General features: G+C 39.9%; 1 protein-coding gene across 1 annotated transcript; it reads left to right on the forward strand.

The window, feature by feature from the left end:
- Positions 1 to 17: 17 nt before the first annotated feature.
- LOC104593650 (protein ALTERED PHOSPHATE STARVATION RESPONSE 1) lies at positions 18 to 27,084 on the forward strand. The gene is made up of 4 exons (XM_010253616.3): positions 18 to 1,245; positions 23,028 to 23,203; positions 24,739 to 24,962; positions 25,976 to 27,084. Exons 1-4 carry the CDS (start codon positions 228 to 230, stop codon positions 26,778 to 26,780), a joined length of 2,223 nt encoding a protein of 740 aa, XP_010251918.1. The 5' UTR covers positions 18 to 227; the 3' UTR covers positions 26,781 to 27,084.
- Positions 27,085 to 27,278: the final 194 nt, after the last annotated feature.

Here is a 27,278-nt window from a genome sequence, read left to right on the forward strand (position 1 = left end):
CAGAATCACAATAATGAAATTTTAAAACTCCCAAAGAACCTCACTTTCTCTCTTTTCCGCTCTTTGGAAAGAGGACAGTAGAAGGTACTTTCAGTCTCTCAGTGCAGCAGAGGTTATACACAGCGCATCACAACCGAGAACGGTCACAGAAAACCTCATTGGGAGCTTCTGGTCAGAAACCCATCTCAAGATCATCAAGCTAGGGAGCTCTTCCAACCCATCTGCAAATGGGTTGCACACAGTCGAAGATTGAGAACGAGGAAGCAGTCTCTAGATGTAAGGACCGGAAGCAGTACATGAAAGATGCAGTCACCGCTCGGAATGCCTTCGCAGCTGCTCACTCTGCTTTCACCATGGGCCTCAAGAACACCGGAGCAGCACTTAGCGACTATGGCCAGGGTGAAGTCCAGGACATCCATCGCCCTTCTCAGCCCACCCCCCAACCACCCATTGACACCCTTCCTCCCCCGCCTCCTCCGCTACCCAACTTCTCCCCGAGTCCTCTCCAACGCGCAACTAGCATGCCGGAGTTCCCCGTGACCAAGTCCCATCTCAAGCCTGCGGATACCATCCGGGAAGAAGATGGCGTTGACAATGAAGATGGTGATGACAATGGGGGTATGGAACATGACAATGACAACGATAGTGAACTCACATTGCGCCGTAGCCGCCACCGCCGGAGCACTACTGGTGTTGGTGGTGGTGGTGGGAGGGCCACCGAAGCGGCGGAACCACCGCCCCCGCCTTCCCCACCTCGTACCCCGCCGAGTGATCCTGTACCTCCGCCTTCTCCCCCGGAGTCGAAAGGCATGACTTGGGATTACTTCTTTATGGTTGAAAACATGCCTGGACCGTCCTTGAGCGATGCCGAAGAGATTAGACCTGGGAAGGATGAGGGTGGTAGTGGAATGTATGATGGGAGGTTTGAGAGAGTGGAGAATGTTGGTGTTAATGGGGGTGCTAGTGATATGGGTAATGCAGTTGAGCCTCAGACGCCGGAGAAGGTGATTGAGCCGGCCACTGCTAAGCCGGTGAAGAAGCCGAAGCAGGGTAGTCTTGGTCATTCTCACACAGCGCCCCCCGAAGTTAAGAGAGTAGGGAGGGCTGTTCCGAGTGTCACCCTATTGCAGATTTTGACAGAGCTTGATGATCATTTCCTTAAGGCTTCGGAGAGTGCTCATGAGGTGTCCAAGATGTTGGAGGCGAATCGGTTGCATTATCACTCTAATTTTGCAGATAACCGAGGTATCTAACATTTCTTAAGACATCCTAAATTTATTTTGTAAACCTTTGGATCTTCTTAAAAATGTTGGTCTGATGCATATAAGAATCTAAAATATAGAGCATTTGAACTTTGAACAATAATTGCCATGGAAATTCCGAATCTAGATGTCTGAATTATCATTACTATGAGGGAATAAAAATACCCATGAAGTAAAAGAGAAGCAGCTGATATTTTATTTTAAACAATGGTGAATGAGGTAGAAATTAACTAGAAACTTTAATGATTAATGTGTATTCCATCCAAGGTTTATATTATTGATATTGCCAATGCGGGGTGTATCTTATCAGTCACCAAGATGGAAAATAGTGAGAGCTAGGGGATATTAACAGTTTCCTAGCAAGCCTATTTTCAAAGAATAAATTAAAAAAAAAACTAAAAAAGAGTATCGGGCAATCAAAATGCATAATACTCAAAAAAAATCTATTGATCTTGATTAATATTGAAGGGTTTAACAATACCATTTTTCCTAAAAAAGTGATTAATGTTGAAGGGTTTAACAAGATTATCTATTGATAGGCTTTCAATGGATGAATGGTCTGTTAGGAAATAAGATCTGTTGTTTATTTCATCTAATTAAATTAAGCTCTTTTTGGAGATCTTTCCAATATGAATAATTCAATTCATTGGAAAGGGAAGGAACCAGTAGGAAAAATCTGCACTAGGGATCTGCCTAGTGCCTTGAGGCAGATAATTGTGAATTTAATTTTTTCTGTTTCCTTGAAGTGCATGTGGTAAGTTAGGTTGAGCTGGATATTTCCATATATCTCTTTATAATCATATTTGTTCTTACACAATTTTCATTGATCTCAGTATTTGTTCTTACATATCATCATCATCATCCAAGCCTTGTTCCAACTACATGGGGTCGTCTACATGAGTCCTGTTATTCCATTCTATCCTATTCAGTACCATATCTATCGTTAAATTGTGGGCCCTTAAATTTTCATTGATCTACTGATAAAAAAAGATTTGTTTATCTCTTAGACTCTTACTAATGAAAAAGGTGTAAGGCCAGCTGTGTTGTATGAAGCAAAGTATTGCGCAGTCAAGAAACAACATGTCCAGAAAATGAATGTGGCAGAAATGTGAATGGTTAGATGGATGCGTGTAAAAACTAGAAAGGATAGGATTAGGAGGAACCCAGGAGTAGCTCCAATAGGTGATAAAATGAGAGAGAGTAGACTAAGTAAGATAGTTTGGTCACATGCAGTGAAGACTACCAACTGCTCTAGTTAGAAGAAGTGATTTGTTACATGTTGAAGGGGCTAGAAGATTTAGGAGTAGACCAGAAAGGACATGGGTAGAAGTAGTAAGAGATGATTTAAGCACTAATAATTTGACAGTGGATATGGCTTTAAATAGAATGCATTGGCGAAATAGGATTTATGCAGCTGACTCCATATAGTTAGGATAAGGCATGAATGATGATGATGATCTAACTTGAGAATTAGTATGGGAAAAAGCTGTTTAGTGGGAATGAATTTGGATTTGGGGAGGTGGAAGGGTATGCAGAGATCTTGGATGCTCAATTTTGGATTGGTCCTAGAAATATTTAGGCCTTCCACTTGGGGAAATCCTAGGGACTCTAGATTTTGGAGTCCTATTCTTGAAAGGTTTTCTAAGAAACTAGCATCTTGGAAAAGAAACTACTTATCTTAGGAGGCCACATCACTGTCATCAACAAGTCCAGCCTAGCTAATCCTCTGGTATACTACCTCTCCGTTTTTTTGAATCCTAGTTTGGTGGCTAAGAAGTTAGAGAAAGTTATGAGAGATTTTCTATAAGAACTTGGGGAAGTTGAAAACAATCATTTATTAAATGAGATGTGGTGTGCCAAAGGAAATATCAAAGGGAATTAGGGTTAGGGACTGTTGAGGGATAAAATAAAGCTTTACTGGGGAAATGGTTGTGGAGATTCCCTTTGGAGAGAGACAGGTTCTGGCATAAGGTGAGATTTAGCATTCTTGGGCTCTTGTCAGTATGGGATGCTGGAATTTCTATAAGAAGTACTAGGGATCTTGTCAGTATGGGACAACTGGTACTGATCATAGGGAGGCATTTGCGCAAGTTCAGTCACAGGCCCCCTTTTTATTAAGGAACAACTGGAAAACAAGGTGAATGGTGTCGATACTGAGGCTGGTTTGACACAGCTAAGTCAGGAAAATGATGTTGTTGATGAAGTTTCAGGTAAGGTAGATAATTATCAAAAAAAAAGTTTCAGGTAAGGTAGATATGCAAAGGATAGTGGATAGAGGTCAAAATTGGGAAAAGCTTGGGCTTGCCATTCTGGAATGGTGAGAAATTTGCTAGGAAGGCTTTTGAAGAATTTGAAAGAAAAAAGTGGAAGAGAAAATGAAGAACAAAGCGAAGCTGGAAAGGAACAATGAATGGGACGATGAATTCTCAAGTCAAGAGGATGTGCTCACAGATGAAGACTGATGTGGGCAGTTGGAAGGGGCTGAAGGGCTCTTGGTTTTAGTCAGATTTGGGGGGTGGTCTCTAGTCTTTTGGGGATTTTTTATTAGGCCTGTTCAGTGATCATTTTTTGGAATTGTTTGGGTAATCTTTTACTTGGAAGTTGTGGTTTATCTTTTGGGTTTTTTGGGATCTTTTATATGCAAGGTGTGGTTTTCCGAGGGTGTTTCTTGCTTCTGGTGATATCTTATCACCTCCTGCTGTACTTTATTTTTTCTAATAAATTTTCTTTTGATTCTTCAAAAAAAAAAAAAACTTGAGGAATGGAGGTGCAGGTGCAATGGGTTCATCAAAGATCGGTCTATGCTATGGCTGATAATTTGGTTAAACAAGGGGTGAATAGAAATCAACCATTCTGGGCTGAGTTGTAATTTGATTTAATGGGGAAGAGAAAAAAAACCTGTTTCTCTTCAACGATGTATATTTCTTTGTTCATATAATGTTTATGAATGGAATGAATTCAAGTTATCTATCAAAAATGTCATCAATTTACTTGTTTATTGATGGATAAATTATTAATTTCATTGTTACTTATGTTCAAGTGGTCCCATGGTGCATCTTGTTTGCTACTGACATTGTTTTAATTGATAGCGATCGAGTTCCTCCACATACTTCGAAGTGTTGCAAAATAAGTAGTTGAACTTAACTCTCCCTGATGCAAAATGAATATACCTTGGCAGTATGTTGAGTTATTGAGACAAGAGGAGCACCTTGATTCTTTGGTTTATGCTAATGGGCTTTAGTTGTAATGGGCCTAAGGCACTCAATTATTTATTCATGCAGCTGTTCTATTAAGGGCATTCTTGTAATTTTCCCTTTATTAACAATCGTTTGAATATATCTTTGAGAAGGGATAGGAGACATCCATGATCTCTTTTCTCCCAAACCTTTTTTTTTTCTCTCTTTTCTTCTTTCTACTGTTATGTATCTTTCTCTTGTACTCTATCTTAAGATCTTGATTAAACATCAAGATTTATTGCAGCTTATTTTCCTACTTGGTAATAAAGCAGTGTTCTTCCTATTTTGTCTTCTTTGAACCCCATAAACCTAGCTCAGCAGTGCACTTGGAGAGATGAGTTGCTGATCATCAGTACAAGTTGTCGCCTGGTTGGTAATTCGAGACAGTGGATTCAAGTTTTGAAGCCTAGAAGGCATCCCTAGAGATTTTAGCCTAAGATCTGAACCAATTGGAGAAATCTACTCTTGATTGAGTTAGGGTTTAAAGAGGTAGATTGAGGCTGGCGCTTGCTTGCTAGGAGCTATTTGAACCATTAAGAGTACGGCTACCTTTGGAAAGGGAGTTGGGAAGACTGTTAGGAGGGACTGCATCTTCTCTCTTTCTCCCGAGTTATAGGGTTGATGAAACCCTAGCTTCAAGTGTTGAATTGACTATAGATCAGTTATCCTGGGTCTATTATACCATATTTTTGTTTATAGTGACTTCAAAATTGAATTGTTGGATCAATGGATTAGTCAAGATTTGAAACAGTACACAATCTGGAGTTGATCCAATAGGGTCTTTAGAAAGCTTTTACAAAGTGGGAAATGGGGTGCTTGGTGGTGCAAGATCTAACACTCTTTCGGAGGGCAATAGGAAGGTTAAGATCACCAGCACTTGAGGTATCAATAGCAATAGGGTCATTGTCAGAAATATCAATGGGAACTAAGGTACTTGGTTGGGTACGATCCGTCCCCGAAGAATGTGATGGCATTGGTGGTACAACTTCTTAATGCTCCATAGCTCTTGAACTTGGTTGGCCTTTATGATGACACGAGAAAACATGGAAGGGAGGAGGAGGTAGAGGAGGATTCTGAACCTGTTTGTCTTCATGCCTACACTCCCCTTGAGGAGAAACAGGAAAGAAAGGTTCACTCTCAAAAAAGGAGATATCCATGGAAACATGATATTTCCAAGAAACGGGATCAAAGCACCGATACCCCTTCTGATTTGTAGGTTATCCCAAGAATATGCAAGGAATAGCACGATGATCTAATTTCCCACTAGTAGGTGATAAGTTTTGAACAAAGCAACGACAACCAAAAACACGGAGAGGAATAGACAAAAGAGGAGCCTTGGGAAACAGAAGCTAATGCGGGGCTTTGTACTCTAACCACTGAGAGGGCATGCGGTTAATGAGATAGGTAGCGCAAAGGATAGCTTCAAGCCAAAAACATTTGGGGACATTCATATGAATCAATAGTCCCCGAGCTACTTCAAGAAGATGGTGGTTCTTTCTTTTAGCAACACCATTTTGTTGTGATGTTCGAGCATAGGAGTTACGGTGGAGTGATCCACGTGAAGCAAAGAACTTCGTAAGATCATTATGGAAATATTCTTTGGCATTATCAGATTGGAAGATCTGGATTTCAGTTTGAAATTGGGTGAAAATCGTTATTTGAAAATCTTGGATAATTTTTGGTACTTCATCCCTAGTTTGCATGGGATATACTCATGTATATTGGGAATAATCATCAATAAAGGTAATAAAATACTTGTAGCCACTTTCAGATGGTAAAGTAACTGGGCCCCAAACATTAGAGTGAACAATATGAAAAGGAAATTCAGATTTATTATTCTTTGAAGAAAAATGAGTTCTACAATGTTTACTCAATTGACAAGTTTGACATACCAACTCTAACACTGACATTGACTTAAACAACTCTGGAGACACAATCTTTAAGGAATCAAAGGATAAATGACCAAGACAACTGTGCCATAAATAGGCTTGACTCTTAGACTCTATGATTGCAAGGCCAGCTTTATTCTCCAGCAAGTAGTCACCATCCACCATATGCCCTCTACCAATCATCTTCCCTGAGTTCAAATCCTGAATTACACAATAAGAAGGGAAGAAGGTTACTGAACTGTTTAAAGAATTGGTTATACTACTAACAGAAAACAAATTAATATGGAATTGAGGAACATGTAAAACATTAGAGAGTGTAGGACCAAAGGGAAGAGAAATAGTCCCTTGACCAGCTATGGTAGAGAATGAACCATCAGCCAGTCTGACTTTGTCTCTTCTAGAGAGAAGATGATAGGTCTGAAAGTAGGTAGACTTACCGGTCATATGTTTTGATTCTCCAAAATCAATTATCCAAGGAGAGTCAGAGGAATGAGACGATACATGGGGAGCTGTGGCAGAATTACCTGATGTAGGCGCATATGAAGTTGATGGATGAGGGGCATCCATCTGGCGAATTGCCCTACCATAAAGCTCTAAATGATCATGAAAGGAATTAATGATATCCTCCCTAGGGTCAGAACCAGTGGTTTATGTCTGAATTGTAGTAGTAGTAGGGGGCTGGGTTTCCTGAGTGGCCATGTTTGCTGTAGTGAATTTTCTTGGACCTTGCTGACTTAGCTTCTTATTCAGATCTGAACCCTATTTCTTACTCTGTTCCTAAACCCATTTCGGCTTCCCATGAAGGTCCCAACATGTGTCACGAGTGTGTTGAGGCTTCTGGCAATGGGTGCACCATAATTTTTCTATCATCCACCCTTTTCTGAGAGTCTTCCTTCTTAAAAGAGTTTCCCCCACTAGTAACAACACCTCCTTTTGCTGTCAACACAAATACATCTCCCCCAGAATTATTCATCAAATTTCTTCTATTTTCCTCTGTCTGTACTAGAGCATATACCTCTTGAACAGACCCTCTGTTGAGAAACAAGAGACTTATATGCTTTTGCATCTTCATCACACTTCCAATCTACACTTTGATAGTGATCCAACTCTTTCCAGATGGAAGACAAGTCTGATTAGTACACAGAGAGACTCCTCTCCCCCTGTTTGCAAGTAGAGGATTCTGCCTGTAGCTGATAGATCTTTGCATAGTGTCTCAATTCAGAATAGGTTGACTTGGCTTGTTCTCAAATTTCATAAGCTGTTTCAGCCCACATAAAATTTCTTCTCACTTGAGGTTGCATAGAAACTAGGAGTCATGGCATTACCATGCTGTTCTCGTGGTTCCATCTGTCATGCTCAACACACCCAGAACTAGGTTCTTTAATTCTGCCATTTATATAGCCTACTTTTCCCCTAGCGGTAATGTAAAGTCTGATCCCCTTCGACCATTCTAAATAATTCAAACCATCAAGAGGTATGACAGCCATGGGGAAGGATAAATCCATACCTCCACTTAGTCCATTCTGCATTGATGAAACACTGGAGGTGGATGAGTCTTCACTATTCATGATAGCTGGTTTAGATCACACTAGAAGAGGTTGAATAACCACTCTGTCCAACTTATTTTCCCTTTCACACACTGTGTTTATTCTGGAAAAAAAATTCTGCACCAGGAATAATAAAAAAAAAAGACAGGCAGCCACCTTCTAGATCAACCACAGTACTTTAGTCACCATAAAACAATTTTTCTCTGCTATTGCAATACCTACAGGTCATAACTGACCTACAAGTTACCCACTGCACTGTTACAGCACACACAGGCCATCTCCGACCTACACACACTTCACAAAGCTGCTGTTGCAACACATATAGGTCACCTCTGACCTACAACCACCACAAGGATCACTTGATCCTACAAAAAAGGAAGGTACAGGTGCTGATCAGTTCACATCCGATTGTTTTTTTCCTTTTTTTAGGTCTGTCCTGATACATGATCAGGGGAAAAAATAAAGAAGAAGAGAACGAAGCTTCTGAGATCAGTCCAAAAGAAAATACGTTGGTTCTTCAAAAAAAAAATTTCATTAGCACGATGAGAAGGTAAGAAAGTAGAGAACTTGATCTCCTTTCAGATCTGATGAGCTTGCTCTGATACCATCTTGTCCAGAACTGAAGTGAAGAGAAGGGAGAGAAGAGAGAAGAGAGAAGAGAGAAGAGAGATTTGAGAGCACCAAAAGATGTCGGCGGCGCTAGCTTTTTAATATTTATATTAGGGCGGCTAAACATAACATAAGGACAAGGGGAATTACAATAGTACCCCTGTGACACTAACAGAAATAAAAACATAAGAAAAAACACACTTTAATTAGTCTTTTAATAGCATCAATTTCTTCATTGCATCTGTCTATTTAGGTTTGGATAAAGTTTTTGCTACATTCTTAGGAATAGAGACACTATCAATGGAAGAAAGGAATGCACGATATGAAGGTGAAATATGGTCATAGGACACAAAGTAAGAGATAGGATGATTAGTACTACAAGATCTAACACCTTTTCTCTTAGCAATATGAACATCAAGATCATTAATGATAGGGGGATCAATATTAAGAGGTTCAGGCATATCAATGGGAACAAATGTACTTGGTTGATTAGGAGGATCTACCTTTGGAGAATCCGATGATGTTGGTTGCACAGTTTCAGGTTCCACGGCTCTTGAACTCTACTAGCTCTTGTGGCGGCAAAGAAAGACACGAAATGGAGGATCAGGAAGAGGAGGTAATTGAGTTTGAGTCTGGGTGTGTTTCTCCTCAACCCTACTCTCCCCCTGAAGAGAAACCGGGAAGAAATGTTGACTCTCAAAGAATGATACATCCATGGAGACATAGTACTTGCGTGAGGTGGGATAATAGCAACGATAACCCTTTTGAGATAAAGGGTAACCAAGGAAAACACAAGGAATAGCACGAGAATCGAGTTTACCGTGAGTAGGGGACAAGTCATGAACAAAGCAATGACACTCAAAAACACACATTGGAATGGGAGGCAACGGAGCTGTAGGAAACAAAAGTTGATGTGGGGCCTTATACTCCAGTAACCGAGATGGCATACAGTTGATGATATATGCAACACACAAAACAACATCCATCCAAAAGTGTTTCAGAACATTCGTTTGTTGTAATAAACCACAAGCTACTTCGAGAAGATGACGATTTTTCCTTTCAGAAACACTGTTTTGCTGGGGTGTTCTAGCACAAGAGCTTCAATGAAGAGATTCACACGAAGTAAAGAACTCCGTGAAATCACTATGGAAGTACTCTTTTGCCTTGTCTAACTGGAAAATATGAATTTCAGTTTGGAACTTAGTGAAAATCATGCGTTGGAAGTCATTCAGAATCTTTGGCACTTCATCTCTAGATCGCATAGGATAAACCCAAGTATATCTAGAGTAGTCATCAATCAAAGTAATGAAATACTTATATCTAGCCTCAGTAGGTAGAGTAATAGGGCCCCAAACATCAGAATAGACAATATGAAACGGAAATTCAGATCTTTTATTTCTTAAAGGAAAAGAACTTCTACAATGTTTGCTCAATTGACATGTCTGACATTGCAACTCACTAACTAACAAAGACTTGAATGATTCTGGAAAAAAAACTTTTAATGATTCAAAAGAAAGATGACCAAGACGATTGTGCCATAAGTAGGCTTGGCTCTCACTAGATGAACTTAAGGACTTTGTAGCCAGATGACCAGCTTTATTCTCCAACACGTAGAGACCATCCACCATACTTCCTCTACCAATTGTCTTCCCCGAGGCCAAATCCTGAAACACACCTGAAGAAGGAAAGAAAGTAATTGAACAATTCAAGGAGTGAGTAATACTGCTAATGGAAAGTAAGTTTATAGGTAATTTAGGAACATACAACACATTAGAGAGGGTAAGGCCGAATGGAAGAGATATGGTTCTTTGGCTGGCTATTGTGGAGAATGAACCATCAGCCAGTCTCACCTTATCTCTCCCAGAGAGGAGGTTATATGCCTAAAATAAATTTGACTTACTAATCATGTAGTTTGAGGCTCCAGAGTCAATTATCCAAGAGGAATCAGATGTATGAGATGACACATGGAAAGCAATGGTAGTGTTACCTGATGTAGACACAAAGGAGGTAGGAGTAGGACCAGAATCCATCTGGCGAAGGGTCCTACCATATAACTCCATCTGGTCACGAAAGTAGTTGATAATCTCTTCCTTGGGGTCAGAACTAGGGTGCCACATTAGTTGGGTTATATATATATATTTTTATTCTGCTGGATTGGTTTCTTACTATGATCAGTTGTTAATTTCTTACTCAATTCCTGTGCCCATTTAGGTTTCCCATGGAGGTCCCAACATGTATCTCTAGTGTGTTTGGTCTTCTAACAATGAGTGCACCAAAGTTTACTCTTGCCATCCACTCTCTTCTAAGAATCACCCTTCTTAAAGGAGTCTTCGACATTTGAATCTGTACCTCCTCGGACAGCTAGGACAACCGGCTCCCCCTCTGCACAACTCATCACACTTCTTGTACTCTCTTTTGACTAAACTAAGGCATAAACCTCCTGAATTGATGATGGCAAGTCTTTACTTCCCAACATCTGTACCCTAATAGACTCATATGAAGGGTTCAACCCCAAAAGAAAAGCAAATACCCGTTGTTGAGAAACAAGTGACTTGTATGCCCTTGCATCTTCATCACACTTCCAATTCACATTTTGATAGTGATCCAGTTCTTTCCAGATTAATGTCAGATCTGAGTAGTACACTGAGAGACTTCTCTCCCCTGCTTGCAAGTAGAGGATTCAACTTGTAGTTGGTATATCTTGGCATAGTGCCTTTGCTCTGAATAAGTAGATTTTGTTTGTTCCCATATTTCACAAGCTGTTTCAGCCCACATAAATGTCTTCCTTACTTGTGGCAGTATGGAAACCAAGAGCCATGACATCACCATATTATTTTCTTGGTTCCACCTATCATATTCAGCACTTCCAGTCTTTGGTTCCTTCACTTTTCCATTAATATATTCTATTTTCCCTCTAGCAGTAATGTAGAGTTTTATTCCCCTAGACCATTCAAGGTAGTTTAGTCCATCAAAGGGAATTACATCCATGGAGAACTCATATCCATCTCCCCATTCATTCCGTTTTGACTTCTTGAAACCCCAAAAGTAGCAGAATTCTCAGAGGACATGGTAAAAAAAAAAAGATTTCAGTCTCAACACACAACTTAGGATCCCTCCTTACACCGAAAAACAAAACCTAGCTCCACACAAGTAAGCAATTCACATACACACTTCGGTTTGGACACAAATTATGCATAGAACAGCACCAATTTCTAGACAAAAAGGCAAGATCATATTGATTTCAGACCTGTACGGGTTAACAGTTCCAACCTACCAACCTTCCAGAATGTCTAAGTGCATTAACCATCAGGAGAGATCCTTAAAACTTGTAATCACACCAACAATTGGAAATAACAGGTCATCCGTGACCTATAGTCACCCTTTCATAGGTACAGGATCACACGAGCCAAGAAAAAAAGAGGTATAAACCTCACAAAATTTTGACAACATTCAGCAGCCCAGATTCATTCGGATATTCTCTTGGTACACGACCAAGAAAGATCAGAGAAAAAAAATAGAAAGGTTTGTACCAGTCGTAGGTCAGTTTTCTGTTCTCAGTCTGGAGAAGACAGCAAGTCGAAGTGGAAGCCTTGTTCGATCTGCTCTCACATTCAGTAAACCCGCTCTGATACCATCTTAACAGTAGAGAACTGACAGGAAATAAGAGAGAGAAGGGAAGAGAGGAAGAAGGGAGAAGGTAGAGGAGAAGAGAGATTGGCGACACTAAAACTGTTTTGGCGGCGCCATAATATATTAATATTTATAGGGTGACCAAAAAAGAAAGGGAAAAGATCCTTGTGCCCCTGCTGTAAATAAAGTACAATAACAGCCATAAAAAAGTACTTTAAACAGACCAAACAGACCCTAACGAGACAAAATAATAAAATAGAAATAAAGTAAACTATTTCAACAGAAAGCAATTTATGAGGTACATTTTTTTTTTTTTTTTTTTGTTAATCTTATCCGGTATGATGTGGGTACTGGATTGATGGTCTTGTTTTGGGAGGACCTTTGGATATGTGAACAACCACTAAGGGTCCAATTTCCTCTGCTTTATGCACTTTCCTACTACAAATTTGAACTCATCTCTAAGTTTGTGAACTTCTTTGCCTAGGGTTTAAATTGGGATCTTGGATTCAAAAGGGGCCTTAGGGAAACAAAGTGTGAATCTCTCATCCTTCTTTTGGCCAAACTCGACTGTCTTCTTGAATCAAAATGTAGAAGTCAATGGGGTTTGGTCCATTTTTTAGATGGATTTTTCACTTGTGCTTCTTTTTTTTTTTTCCTAATTTTTTACTTCAGCTTCCACCTTGGGGGTAAATTTTCCGGTGAAAGAAATTTGGAGTAAGCCAATCCCTCCTAAAATTCAGGTCCTTTGTTGGGAAGTTTCCCTTGGAAAGATTAACACTTGTGATTTGCTACAGAAAAGAAGGCCAAATAAGTGTCTATCCCCTCACGTGCTCTTTGTGCAAAAACAATGGTGAAACCATTTCTTATATGTTATATCTTTTCATCCTGTCCTTTGTACTTTGTATTTGGGAGCATCTTTGTTCTCTCTATGGGTGTAGGTGGAGTCCTTAGGATGTGGTGGGTCTCTTTGACCCAAACGTATCGAGATAGCCAAAGAAAGGGCAAAGAATTATGTGGAAAGCAGTGAGAGCTGCCATGTTATGGACTGTTTGGGAAGAAAGGAATGGGAGGATTTTCAATGAAAAGATTAGGACAGAGGTGGAGATCATTGACACTGTTAAAATAAAAGTTGCACATTGGGTGAAGACCTTGTAGGACTTCCAAAATTTCTCACTAAACGACATTTTGAGAACTTTGAAGGAAGTGGCACTATGGGCTCAAGACCAGTAGAGGGAAACTATGGATTGGAGCTTTGTTAAACTCAACTTTGATGGGAGTTATATTGGTAATTAGGCTGCAGTTAGACTGGGAGGGGTCTTTTGAGACACAAAAAGGAAAGGTATTAGCATTATTTTCAGGACCCTTAGCAGATGGTAATGCATTGAGAATTGAGCTGTGTAGATTACTCCATGGTTTAAAATTTGCTAAGCAATTTGGATTCCACAACTTGGATGGGGAAGGGGCTCTCAGGTGGTGGACAAGATGTAGATCCCAAACCCCATGGATCTATAGACACTCATTTTGGAAAATAGAAAGCATAACAAGAGATCTGGATGTTGCTATTAAATGGGTAAGAAGAACAACAAATGGGATGTAGTGGATGTTTTGGCTAAACAAGGGACAACTAGGCACCAAATGTTTTAGGCTGATAAATTCAGATCTGTATAGGTTTTAGTTTCAGAATAATGAAGAGAAAGAAAGAAAAGTGACAGGTTAAAAGAAAGAGACGAGAAGAGAAGAGAAGGAATAGAAAGAAAGACTAGTTCGAACTAGAGAATCCACACTCTCTAGTCGGCCAGGTTATTATTTATAGATTCTTAATCTCAAGCATAAAGACAACTGTGCCCTTATTTATGTTTGGGACACATCACTAGACCCAGGATATAACAGGTATTACATCACACCTTTAACATAAAGTAAAATGACCACACTACTCCTCTATAACCCAGTCTAACATTCCCCCTCAAGCTGGTGAGTATATGTCATATAGTCCCAGCTTGTTACATATGTAATTCACTCTTCCCCAACTCAACCCTTTGGTAAACAAGTCTGCCCATTGACTTCTGTGTTTACTGTTTACAAATGTAGTACTTATCACTCCACTAAGCACATTCTCTCTCACAAAGTGACAATCAACTTCTCTATATGTTTTTCTCTCGTGAAAAACTGGATTGGAAGAAATGTTGACTGCAACTTGGTTGTGATAGTATAGTTTCATAGGAGTATCAATTGAGCACCCCATCTCCTCTAAGAGATTCTTCAACCACACCAGTTCACATGTTATGTGTGCGATGGCTCTATATTCAGATTTTGCACTTATTCTTGCTACCATTGTCTGTTTCATGCTCTTCCATGTCACCAAATTGCCCCCAAGAAAGGTACAATACCTTGTAGTGAACCTCTTGTCAGATATGGAATGGAACCAGCCTAACTAGCATTAGTGTATCCTTATATCTCAAGACTTCCTCCTTAAAACTGGAGTTCCTTTCAAGCACCGTATAATCTTTAAAACTGCATCCTAATGTGGGATCCAAGGATTCTGCATAAACTAACTCGCCACACTAATTACAAATGAGATATTTGGTCGAGTATGGTTAAGTACAGCTTACCTACCAACCTCCTATACCTTCTAGGGTCTTCAAACTCCTCACCTACATCACTACTCAACTTGACATTTGGTTCCATGGGTGTTTCAGTTGGTTTAGCACCCAACAATCTTGTCTCCTCTAATAGATCAAGAACATACTTCCTTCGACATAGGTTAATACCATACTTGGACCTTGCTACCTCTATTCCCAAGAAATATTTTAATTTGCCAAGGTCCTTTGTGTGGAAGTGATCATGCAAAAAAATCTTCAACCTATCAATCCCCAACCTGTCACTGTCGTTAATAACAATATCATCTACATATACCATCAGTAAGATCTTCCAAACACCTGAATCATAGTTGAATACTGAATGGTCAACCTCACACTGTTCCATGACAAATTTTTTCGAACAATGGTATTGTGGTGCACCTATTACGTGGTAGTTGATGGATATATAATAAAATGTTTGTCATACTAAGCAAGGTGTGGGCACGGCTGGCCCAAGTAGTGAGTAAGAAAGGAAAGGTGCGAGTATTGACCTTGATCCTGTTCAAGAGCGCAGGGGATAGGTATTACTAGCATTGCGTGCATGCTTTGAGTAATATTTAGGGTGACAGGCTAGTGATGAGTTTTAGTAATCAGTTTCTTCTTTTTGTGTTTAGGGTTTCTACAAATTTTGTGTTAAATCTCTTGAATATCAAATTTTTTGTATAGAGGCTAGCCAATATACCTTAGTGATGAATCAAAACGCAGTGTTTCACACCGAAGTCACAAGGCTTAGTGCAATGTTGACAAACATTGGCTTAAATCTGGACGAAGTCCCTTTGAGTGAGGGTGTGCTAGCATTGGCAACTTGCTTACCGGAAGATGAGGATGTTTGTGCAAATGTGTCTGTTGGAGTTCTATGTGGCACCACCATGGTAGGAAATTCTCCTAAACGGTCTAGTACAGAAGCTGGAGTGCGCTCTTGTGAGATTGTTGAATTGTCTCCCTCTCAGGCTTTAGGGCAGCAAGGGCAGGTTGCAAAAAAGTTTTCAGTTGCAGTGGGGTCGAAAAGAGTGTCGTTGGGGAAGGTGAAATGAAAATTTTGGGTGTTGTGTAGGATAGAGTTGCATAGTTGCATAGTGACTAGTGAAGTCTTTGTCGCAGTCTCTTGATGGACGATCGCTATGGTCTTCTTTTAAGAAGTTTCTCTGGAAGGATGATTTGATAGTTGTTAAGTAGTTCTTGCATAGCTCCATGGGAGGGTAAGTACACACGTTGGTTCCTTGAACATGCTTCTTCTGTCACATTTTTTTTGTGTTCGCTAATAAATGGATAGTACTATTTCACCTAGAGGCTTGGGTTTATGATGAGGTATTTGTTTGATGGACATGCAACATAGACAATTTAATTTAGTTTACTTGTGTTGATTAGATTTTGATTGTTTGTGGATCCCCCACTGACATATATAATATATAATATATTATCGATGTGGTATAGGTGATAGATGCATATGGGTTCTTGTTGATTGCAAGACCCACAAACACTGTGAAAATCTGCTATGTGTCTTTAGTGACCCGGTAAGTGGTGTTGATTGCATTGTAGCTAATATCTATCCCAACCGACGTTGCATTAGTGGAGAATACTTTAATGTTTTAACTTATAATGCAACCATTTTTCTCTGATGTTCATGAGGATGTTTTGTATTAATGGTTGAAACTCAATGCAACCTTGGTGTCAGAGAAGGTCTTCATACCCCTGTTAGATGGTTCACATTGACAGCTAATGGTGGTGGATATGGTGCAGTGGAGACTTCAGGCTTACTGCTGCATGAACATCACTTGCCACCAAGTACATGCTAGAAACATTGCATGTACTTTTGATGTGCTGTTTACATCATTAGTTCCTAACCATATGCTTATTAGTAACTGACCCATATGCTTGTTAGTGGGTTTTCCCATCAACAAGAACCCATATGCATCTATCACATATACAACATTGATAATATATTTCACTGGGGGATCCACAAGTAGTCAAGATCCAGTTAGCGCAAGTAAACTAAATTAAACTGTTTGTGCTGCATGTCCATCAAATGAGTACCTCATCATAAACCCAAGCCTCTAGGTTGAAGAGGGGTTGCATAATCTGTGGGCTCAACCATACATCACCGTTACTCCATACAATTGCTCGTTGCATTAATACTATCCATTTATTAGTGAACACAAAAAAAGGTGATAGAAGAAGCATGTTCAAGGAACCAGGGTGTATTTACCCTTCCATGGAGCTATGCAAGAACTGCTTTAACAACTGTCAAATCATCTTTATAGAGCAACTTCTTCTTAAAAGAATACGGCAACAATCGCCCATCGAGAGACTACGTCAAAGACTTCATTAGTCACTATGTAACTAAGCAACTCTAACCTACATAACACCCAGGATTTTTATTTCACCTTCTCCTATGACACTCTTTTCGACCCCATCACAACTGCAAACTCTTTCGCAACCTGCCCCTGCTACCCTGGAGCTTGATACGACAACACCACTACGCTACTTTGGAAGCACTCTCTCTTTCCCTAAGCTGACTTACGTTTGTACGTAGACACTTGGGAGGGAGGCGACTCAACAATCTCACAAGAGTGCACTCCAGCTTCTATACTAGACCGTTTAGGAGAACTTCCTACCACGGTGGTGCTGCATAGAACAACGAACACGTCTGCACAAACATCCTCATCTTCTGGTAAGCAGGTTGCCAATGCTTACACATCCTCACTCAAAGGGACTTAATTCGGATCTAAGCCATTGTTTGTCAGCATTGCATGAAGCCTCGTGACTTTGGTTTGAAGCACTGCATTTTGCTTAATTGCCGAGGTATATTGGCTGATCTCCATATGAAGAATTTGATATTCAAGATATTCAACACAAGATTTGCAAAAGCCCTGAACACAAAATGAAGAAACCGATTACTAAAGCTCATCACTAGCCCACCACCTTAAATATTACTCAAAGCATGCACGTAACGCTAGTATGGCAAATATCCCTTGCACTCTCAAATGGGGTTAAGGTCAATACTCGCACCTATCCTTTCTTGTCAATACTTGGGCCAGCCGTGTTCACACCTTGCTTAGTATGGCAAACATTTTATTATATATCCATCAACTACCACGTAATAGGTGCACCACAATAACAAAATTGAACTCATTAATTAACTAACCCGACCTTCCACACCAACGTCCATTAGGGGCAACTCCTCAGCGCTAGGGGTCAAGAACTCAATGACCTATAAAGGGTTCACAAATCACTATCATGTTGGACTTCTTGATATCTAACAAAATAAAAACTAATAGTATAAATAAAGGAGCTGAAGTAAGGACTGTATCAGCTCTATCATTCTCCAACACATTTGATCTTCTTAGCTTCCACTGATACCCCAGGTTTCTCCACTTAAACAAATGGGGACTGACACTAGAACTGATGGAGTGAAAATCAATATGGCCATACAACCATGACTACAACAACTAATAAGTGATGGTCAGGTAAAATAGTATTAGATACATGAAATAAAAATATCATGAAAACTAACCATGAAGGGATGAGAACCCCATGGACGCCCAAAGATTGCGGAATAAGGGGCGAATTTCAAAAATTTTTCTCTCCCTTCAACTGGGAATCACATTCCCTATTTTAGAAAATCATATTTTCAAGGATCATTCTTGAACCATAAACTGAACCAGATCTGAACCAAAAGGAGTAGGAGAGGATTATACCTGATACGGAGAAATAGTATCTCCCAACGAAGGTGTTCACGCCCAAGGAAGGATCCAAAGACTACTCCCACTGAAGATGGCGCAGTGCAGGATGGAGCAGAATCAGTAGTGTTCTTCTCCAAGAACTCTGTCCTTCGCAAGAATCAATAGGATGGAACGTGAGCACAGCTTCCTATCAATTCTTTCTCAAAGAACTGATGTCAAGATCGAATCTTGACTTCTCCCACAACTAGAGATCGAACTGGAAAACAGGGCGGCAAGAACAGGGAGGCGGCAAGAGAGTATTCGTAGGGTGCAGAATTCTCTCTTCTTGTGATTTCAGCACTGAAGAAAAGCTGATTGTGTGTATTCTAAAGGCTGCCGCCCCCTCCTTTTGTTAACCTAAAAGATCAGCTCCTAATCCAATTAGGAGCTGCTTATCCAAATCATATTTGGATAAGACCCTTTTTAGGTGATAGGGATAAACCCTTATCTTATCTGCAGATTAGATTAGCTTTCTCCTAATCTCATTAGGAAGTTTCTAGATCTGAATCACTTTCAGATCTGAACTCTATGAGTGGATAGGATCAAGACCCTATCCTATCTGCTAATCTGTCTCAGAATTCGCCCCATAATTAAATAATTAAATAGCCCATTTCGAAATGGGCTTTAGGCCCATTAAGCTTATGTACTCACTTAACCTTCCTAATTGCTGCCCAGTTGGGCTTCCTTGTATGGCGTGGGACCCAAGCATTGATCTACACATCAGCCACATGGGTTCGGCCCAGCCTTTGTTACAAGGCCTGACTAAATACACTGTTATGGACAGTGCACCCCCTAAAACCCATCAAATGGGCTCTATGGGCCCAACACTTACCCTAAGTGGTCCCTGGGCCAAGCCACCTTGTAACACCTAGGGACTGTGGGCAGATGCAAGATTAGCCCATCAGGTATTATCCTCAATGGTCTTACACTTAACCTCTCAGCCCATAATGATCATACACTACCCGACAAGAGAGGACCTCTCCCTCGGCTGCAAGGAACAGTGTTGCACTCTCTACTTATATGGATCCCGGGAATTAAAACCTTCTTGCAAACATTTTAGAAACCATAACATATATACTTTTATATCTCATATAAAATATACTTTGCAAAACAAATATCAACGGTTGAAATCGGCTGCCGACAGTCTTGGTTTCTATCAGTGAGAGTGCATCCCCGATCATTACCTTTGTCTGACAAAGGGGCTGATCCTGTCACTATGATCACCCACTTAGATGAATTCTCAGACTGTCCCAACATACCCAGGTTTTGACCCCTGCTAAGGATCTCACTGATTGGTACATCAAAGACAGCCCAATCCGACACCTAGTGCAGTATCATAGTTGAGTCTAGGGGTCGGGTGTAACTTTCCAAATTTGCCCATCAATCTCCAAGGTCCAGGGCAATACTGGAAATCTGGTCCAGTTCAAGGATTCAATTAATCCTACACTGTATGTGCCTAGGGTCTCACCCTGGCAGTTGAGACAGGTCACCCCAACCGACTTGGTGGCACTGCAGTGTTAGCCTTGTCGGGATAGGTCTCCCCAGACCGATCCACTGGCTGTGAACATTCTAAACTAACACGAGTCTCATTAAGTGTCCAGTTTAAGGGTATTACACAGAAACATACCAAGGGAACATGAATCAAATATGCACTTTTATTCATTTACAATAAACTCATAAAGTACATCATTCTGATTGAAGCTAAGGGCATACAAAACTGTCTAACAAACCAGTAGTGTGATGCTGCATCCAAATAGTTTTCCACTCATGGTACATGTGCCTGTACTCGACCCCCTCTCGGGCACTGGATACTATCCTCTCAAGGCCACCTACGAGGTACTCATGCACACATTTGCCCCATGCATAATCACCATTATGTTGTAAATCATCAACATATCTGGCCTAGAAGCAGCTTACCCTCAAATTTCCCTTAGGAAACAATACACAATCATAAAGGAATAGAATGATCAACCTCACAACCTCCTCAATGTACTTGTCACCATCCCAACCAACAATCTTCTTTAGCTTGCGCCAAACCACATCCAACTCTACAGAGCCTGCATGATTTTCTACCAAGTCAAAGGATGCCATAAACAATCTCTTACTGGGGAGGCCGTTTGAGAAGTCAACGGTGCTATCCTTCAAGCTATGCCTCATTATCAAAGCTACATCATGTTCCAAACATTGGATTCTCCTCCCACATACATTAAAGCAGTGGGTGTCCGAGTCCCATGAACTAACAAACAAGCTCACTGAGTAAAGAAATTTCAACTGTCACATGTGGAACATTTAGTGGGGTCTGCTGGAACCTAACTTTGTTCTCCGATTTTAGAGGGAGACTATCTAGCAACTCTTTCAACCATTTCGTGGAGCATCTTGACCCAATGTTGCCACTTGACATTTTCTGCAATGAACATAACATGAATACATTAGGGCCTGTTCGTTTGCTTTGAAGTCAGACATTTGAAAGTGCAATAATTACATTAAGAGGTATATTGGTATTCATGAACTTTTCTTTCCTCTGAACTCTGAATGCAGAGAATGTTGTTTTGAATTCTGAATTCTAAAAATGATCAAATATCCATTTTGACCCCATATGTGAGAGTTTTTGTTTGTCTTTTTGGGGGTATCACTGGAAAACAAAAAGTTGTATGATTGCACTTTAAGAGCTAAGAGATAAGAGGAAACAAACAACCATTTTTCTCTTAAAGTTAAAAGATTCCTCTTAAGAGATAAGAGTTAAAAGGAAACAAACAGGTCCTAACTCCAAAGACACTCCTTACAAAAAATTTCGTTTCAATTAACTGGAAACAATGTGACATCCCACCTATCACTCCTTACCTAAACCACAAAATCAACTCCCACCTAAATCAATCCAACAGAGAACTTCAATACATGGTATTGAACTACCAAAGGGTGTGCATTTCTCTTCCCAGAATGTAGATGACATTGTTCTGATAAAAAATTATAGTTTCTACTCGAATTCTTAAATTTGACTACAAAGGGATATTCATTAAGTATGCTCTAACAAGAGGAAGAAAACATAAGTAGCTCTCACGTATTTCCATGCTGAAAACTTTTACTCAACTTTCTTGTTGCCTTCATAAATCCTAGGGTTACAGGAAGTAAATCATGAGTTTTAGTCCTAAAAAGTTCACCAAGGGTTACTTCTGATCCATTATTCCATGTATTTTCCACGCTCCATGGGAGAGGAACTGTGAAATTTCCATTTTAATAACTCAATAGATGTGTGCACATCACGGTTGACCACATACAACATACATGCCTAATACTTGCTTAACGAGATATTAGAGCTTCTGCTACTTAGATAAGACACAACGACAAATATCAATGACAATCAAATTTTCTCAACCAAACATATATGCAAATGCAATGTGAAACAACTAGTGGAAGGGGAACCAAAAATTAACCAAAAATACACACAAGAAATCGAAACACCCTTACCCAGCTTTGCCAAGAAAAAGGGATGGCGGGAGACTTAAAAGCCAGTTGTGGAGCACTGTTCCCCTCCAATTGACCGTTAATTGTTGGTGAAATGCAATGGACAAGATAGCAGTGTAGCCTTCAGAACTCCAGCGTGGCGTGGAACTACCGATTAAAGGCTTGACGAATGAATGACTGAGATTGCTGTGAATGGGCGGGAAGAACCTGAAGCCAGAAAAGACACTAAGCTTTGGGAAGAAGAAACCTCGCGGGCCCGACCAAAGGCTATTTTATTTCAGGGGTATAAGGGGAACTTTGGTGCAAAGATTGATGACTTGTGTGGGTGGGTGGACTTGAAAATAAATAGCAATTTGTTAACCAGCTCCCACCAGAGTTTTGCCTCCCGTTCAAGGCTACCCGACAATTCGAATTCTGCTGTGGACCTACCGATAGACCCCACCCCCCACCCCACCAAAAAAAAATCTGGATAGGTGGGGCCAACATTGGCAAATGACCCTTTCTTTATGTGTGCATATATTGCTTTCTTGCTCAAGGTATGAGTAATGTAACTTGTAGGGTTAATTCTCAAAGTCTGAACGTCTTGCACCAGTACCACATTGGAGTTTCCTTAAGTGGTACTACTTGGTTGTTGAAGACAGGAGGGTCATTGTGGCAGCGGTTGTGGTAATATTGAAGAGGCATCTTAGCAATACATGCATTCCATGTAGGAATTTATTCTCACCCACCCTTTGAGAATTTTTTTGTAAGCCATCCAACTTGATGATTTTCATGTAGGATGGTTCAAGTGGTTTCAACTGTCAATTCTGTCCCACTTTCATATCATTACTTGGTAATGCAACACAGATTGAAAATACTTTTGAGAAAGGGAACACAGATTTAAAATGTAAATAATGCTCATAAATTGGAAGTACATGCAGTTTTTGTAATGCTTTGTAGTATGAGCTGGTTGTTTTGTTCAATTCTGTATCCATAGTGTATTTCTATTTTATTATGCAACAGTTTTTCATATGCATACCTTGCTATATGTGCAGGACACATTGACCATGCTGCAAGAGTGATGCGTGTTATCACATGGAATAGGTCTTTCAGAGGTTTACATAATCCTGATGATGAAAAGAATGATTTTGATTCAGAAGAATATGAAACTCATGCTACTGTCTTGGATAAGTTGCTAGCATGGGAGAAAAAACTATATGATGAAGTTAAGGTGAGTTAATATCATACTCAAACCTTATCTATTGGTTATAAATCATTTTTCATTTTTGGCATTTCCTCTTTTCCACAAAAATTATCCTAGTGGGGATTTCCTGTTTTGGTAGGCTTGTGTCTGCAAAATTTATCCTTTGGTAGCCATTGATATACTTTCACTTAGTCAGTGTTTTTTCATTAGTAGTGTTCTTTGTAGAAAACTAAAGCTGCACCTAGGCCATAATTTCATTTGTATGTCAGATTACATTCACTTGAGGTACCTTACATTTTTTAGGTCACAGATGTTCATTGAAAACCATTGATATGATGCTTTTCTTGTTGTCTCAGTTCTTTTACCAGTCCTTTTTGTTTATAAGGATCAGTGCCTGTTGCCTGGTATTACATCCACAAGTGGGGCCGTCAATGGACTGGTATATCCAATCCAATCCAATCCAGTTAAACGGGGTTTGGATTTATAATTTAATTTATCTTAGCTATTAGATTGGATTGGATATCCACCTCCACATCTGATAAATATCTGATACAAAGGCATCTATTAGAAGTTAAAAAGGTAAATGACAATGAGAGAAAACTATCCAAATCATCTTAATTTATATAAAGGGCAACCCTGATCACCCAGGTCGCAGTGGAGCAACCCAACTGTTGCACCAAGGTCCACCTTCAAATCTTCTTAATTTATATATTTCAATTAATTATATGGGAAAAAAAACTACACTACAAGGTATCCATGAAAATCACTGTTGATCACCATTGTTACTGAAGCAATGCATCTCCCAACATAGAACCAGAAATTGGAGGGAGGGAGGGAAAAGGGTGCTGATGGTTTTATTGATCCTTGGTGGAATCCAGATCAAGTGATGCTAAAGCTTCCACATTGTTGACTCTACAAATCAAGTAGTGCCAAAACTTCCATGTCACTTGCATTTACACTAAGATCTATATAAGCCTTTTCTCCGTCGAGAGCTTCTTCAACATGTTCAATGTAAAATCCAGGCCAAAGTGAATCAGTGTATAGAAATAAAGAAGAGTTCAAAGGAAGATAAGGGATTTAGAATAGACTATACATTGATATCAAACATGTAGTTTGAGGTCACCATCGAGATAGATTACCAGAGTATCAGTTGTACTGCTTGCATAAATATTCTTTTGGATTTGGATTGGATTGTTTTCCACACAGATTGGATTCATAATGAATCAGATTTGGATTGGAGAGATATCTGGTCCATTGACAGCCCTAGGGCCACAAGATCAAGATGTAGCTTTTTGCAAGAAGAACAAGGAATGAAAAATATAATTGGGAAAAAGAGTAATTGTTTAGATAACCCTACGGGCAGTCAAATGAGTTAATTAGAAAACAGAAGAATAAAGAATAAAATTACATATGGGTATATGCTGTACATACACTCTTTTCACATCCTATACTCGTATGATACAACCATCTATCCTTTAGCTGTGCTTTCTTTACAAGCACAATCTTGTTCTGTTGGTGTTGCTTATGATGAACCTTACTGTAATTTGACTCATGCTGGACAGGCAGGTGAACTTATGAAGTTGGAGTATCAGAGAAAGGTTGCTTTGCTGAATAAACAAAAGAAGCGTGGTACTAGCACTGAAGCACTGGAGAGAACCAAAGCAGCTGTTAGTCACTTGCATACAAGATACATAGTTGACATGCAGTCTATGGATTCAACGGTCTCAGAAATAGACCATTTGCGTGATCACCAATTGTACCCAAAACTTGTCAGCCTTGTGGATGCGTAAGTTGAGAGTGAACTTTTACCTGAGGTCAATAGTTTGGTGGAGTGTATGTATTACTCAATCATCTATCATTTTTTTCCCCGTTGTGACAGATCAGTTACTGTTTAATTATATATTTTATTTATTTAGCTGCTCTCTAGGCCTCACCAAAAGCTAACTTTGGTGTTTTCATATACCAATGGTGGGGTCTGGAGGTAGGTGCCCAATACAAGTAGCCTAGTGGTGAGCATCTCATCATCATCATCTTCTAACTTGTCCCATCTATAGTGGTCAGCATCTACCAAATATAAAGCACCAGGAAGTACCAGGCTGTGTGTGTGTGCCTTCATGTGTATGTGTGCTTTCTCAGTTTCTCTAATAATGTTTTCATCATAAGATTAAAACAAATGAAAACTTGCTTTTATATGCGTGCATGTGCTTGTGCTAATAGAAATTTCTTAATACAGCTTATTACTAATTCACTTCTATTAGATGAGAGATTTCCTTTTGTTGCCTTTTTACTAGCCTTTGTCTTGAAACTTGTATTCTTGCATTTCTAGTATTATCGCCATATCTATTGCTTTCTTTAATGAAAGTTTTTAGTATTGATTAAAACAAATGGTTATCAGCAATAGAATTTGGTCAAAGCAATTAACTGTTACAGTATAGGGCTTAGCTTTTCTCATTTTCTTGAGGTTTTGTGTTAAGGGCTTAATTTCCAAGGTTGCTGTGATGAAATTGTGGCAGTTGTCCTATATTATTAAGAATGTAGGGCTCTAGCTAAGTTTTAATATTTGATCCATTGTGTGCCTAGGGAAGTAAATACAGAAGCTTTTTAGGTATTACAATTGTAATGCTTCATTGATTGGTTTGTTAAGTTTTTCATTTTTCTTTGTTTTTCATTCTTTTCATCCTTTACGTTAGTTCTTAGCGCTGCATCTCCCCCTTTTTTTATTTGTCATTGTGCCTTTATTAGTTGTCATTTCTCATCTGCAAAAGATGAATTAATTACCATCTGGTGTTTGAACTACAGTATGGCCAATATGTGGGAAAGCATGCATGCACACCATGACAGTCAGCTTAAGATTGTTTCTGATCTCAGAGCCCTTGACCTCTCCCATGCTCCCAAGGAAACAAGTGAGCATCACCATGAACGTACTGTCCAGCTGTGCAGGGTTGTCCAAGAGTGGCATTCCCAATTTCAGAAGCTTGTGACTCATCAGAAAGAGTATATACGGGCCCTCAACAACTGGTTAAAACTGAACCTCATTCCTATTGAGAGTAGCTTGAAGGAGAAAGTTTCTTCCCCACTAAGGGTCCATCGACCTCCAATCCAGAGTCTTCTGCATGCCTGGCATGACAATCTGGAGAAGCTTCCATATGAGCTGGCCGGGACTGCAATATCCACATTCGCTGCCGTCATCAAAACCATCATAGTGCACCAGGAAGATGAGATGAAGCTGAAGGAGAAATGGGAGGAGACTAACAAGGAATACATACGTAAGAAACAGGCGTTTGAGGAATGGCACCAGAAGTATATGCAGCGCAGGACTCAATCTGATGAAATGGACCCAGAGAGAGCTGAAGATGCAAATCACAAGGATCCTGTCACTGAGAAGCAGTTTGTTGTCGAGACTCTGAGGAAGAGGTTGGAGGAAGAGATAGAAGCCCACCAGAAACTCTGCAGGCAGGTGAGGGAGAAATCAGCAGGAAGTTTGAAGATGCACTTGCCTGAGCTCTTCCGAGCCATGTCAGACTTTGCTTTTGCATGTTCTGACATGTATAACCGATTGCGGTCCATCCCACAAATTCCAGATGCACCCGAGAACCCCTCATAACATTGGAGTAGCCTATAGTGTGTGCTTTGTATTTATTCTGCTATAACTTCGATGTATTTTCCTCGGCACCAACTTATTTTATTTCCTCTTTCCCTCTTGCGTCAGAGTTGCTACATGTTTACCATTCATTCCATTTGCTTTTCTCCATGAGTTTATAGGACAGCTATGGCGCTCATGTACATCCAGAGGACAATTGCAATCTACTGGATTGACACCAAAGAAGCTTTGATAGGATTACATTGTCCCTGGAAGTATGTATTCTTAAGTTGAGTTCTAAATGTAATGTATAGATAGTTGAAAGTCATTTGTGAATGCTGTCTTCTGTCATGAGTCCCGGAGATTGCTATATGCAGCAGGCTTGAGTGGTGCTAGCTTTCATAAAGCAGATGCCCATGTCTCCATGAGCTTAGATTTCTTATACCATTCTCCTCTCTATTAAGTTTGTTTATTCTCTCTCATCTCAGGCATGTGAAGAAGCAGATGTTCTGATGTGGTGGC

The sequence above is a fragment of the Nelumbo nucifera genome, chromosome 7 (genome assembly GCF_055504915.1).
Source record: "Nelumbo nucifera cultivar China Antique chromosome 7, China Antique-T2T, whole genome shotgun sequence".
Lineage (NCBI taxonomy): Eukaryota > Viridiplantae > Streptophyta > Magnoliopsida > Proteales > Nelumbonaceae > Nelumbo > Nelumbo nucifera.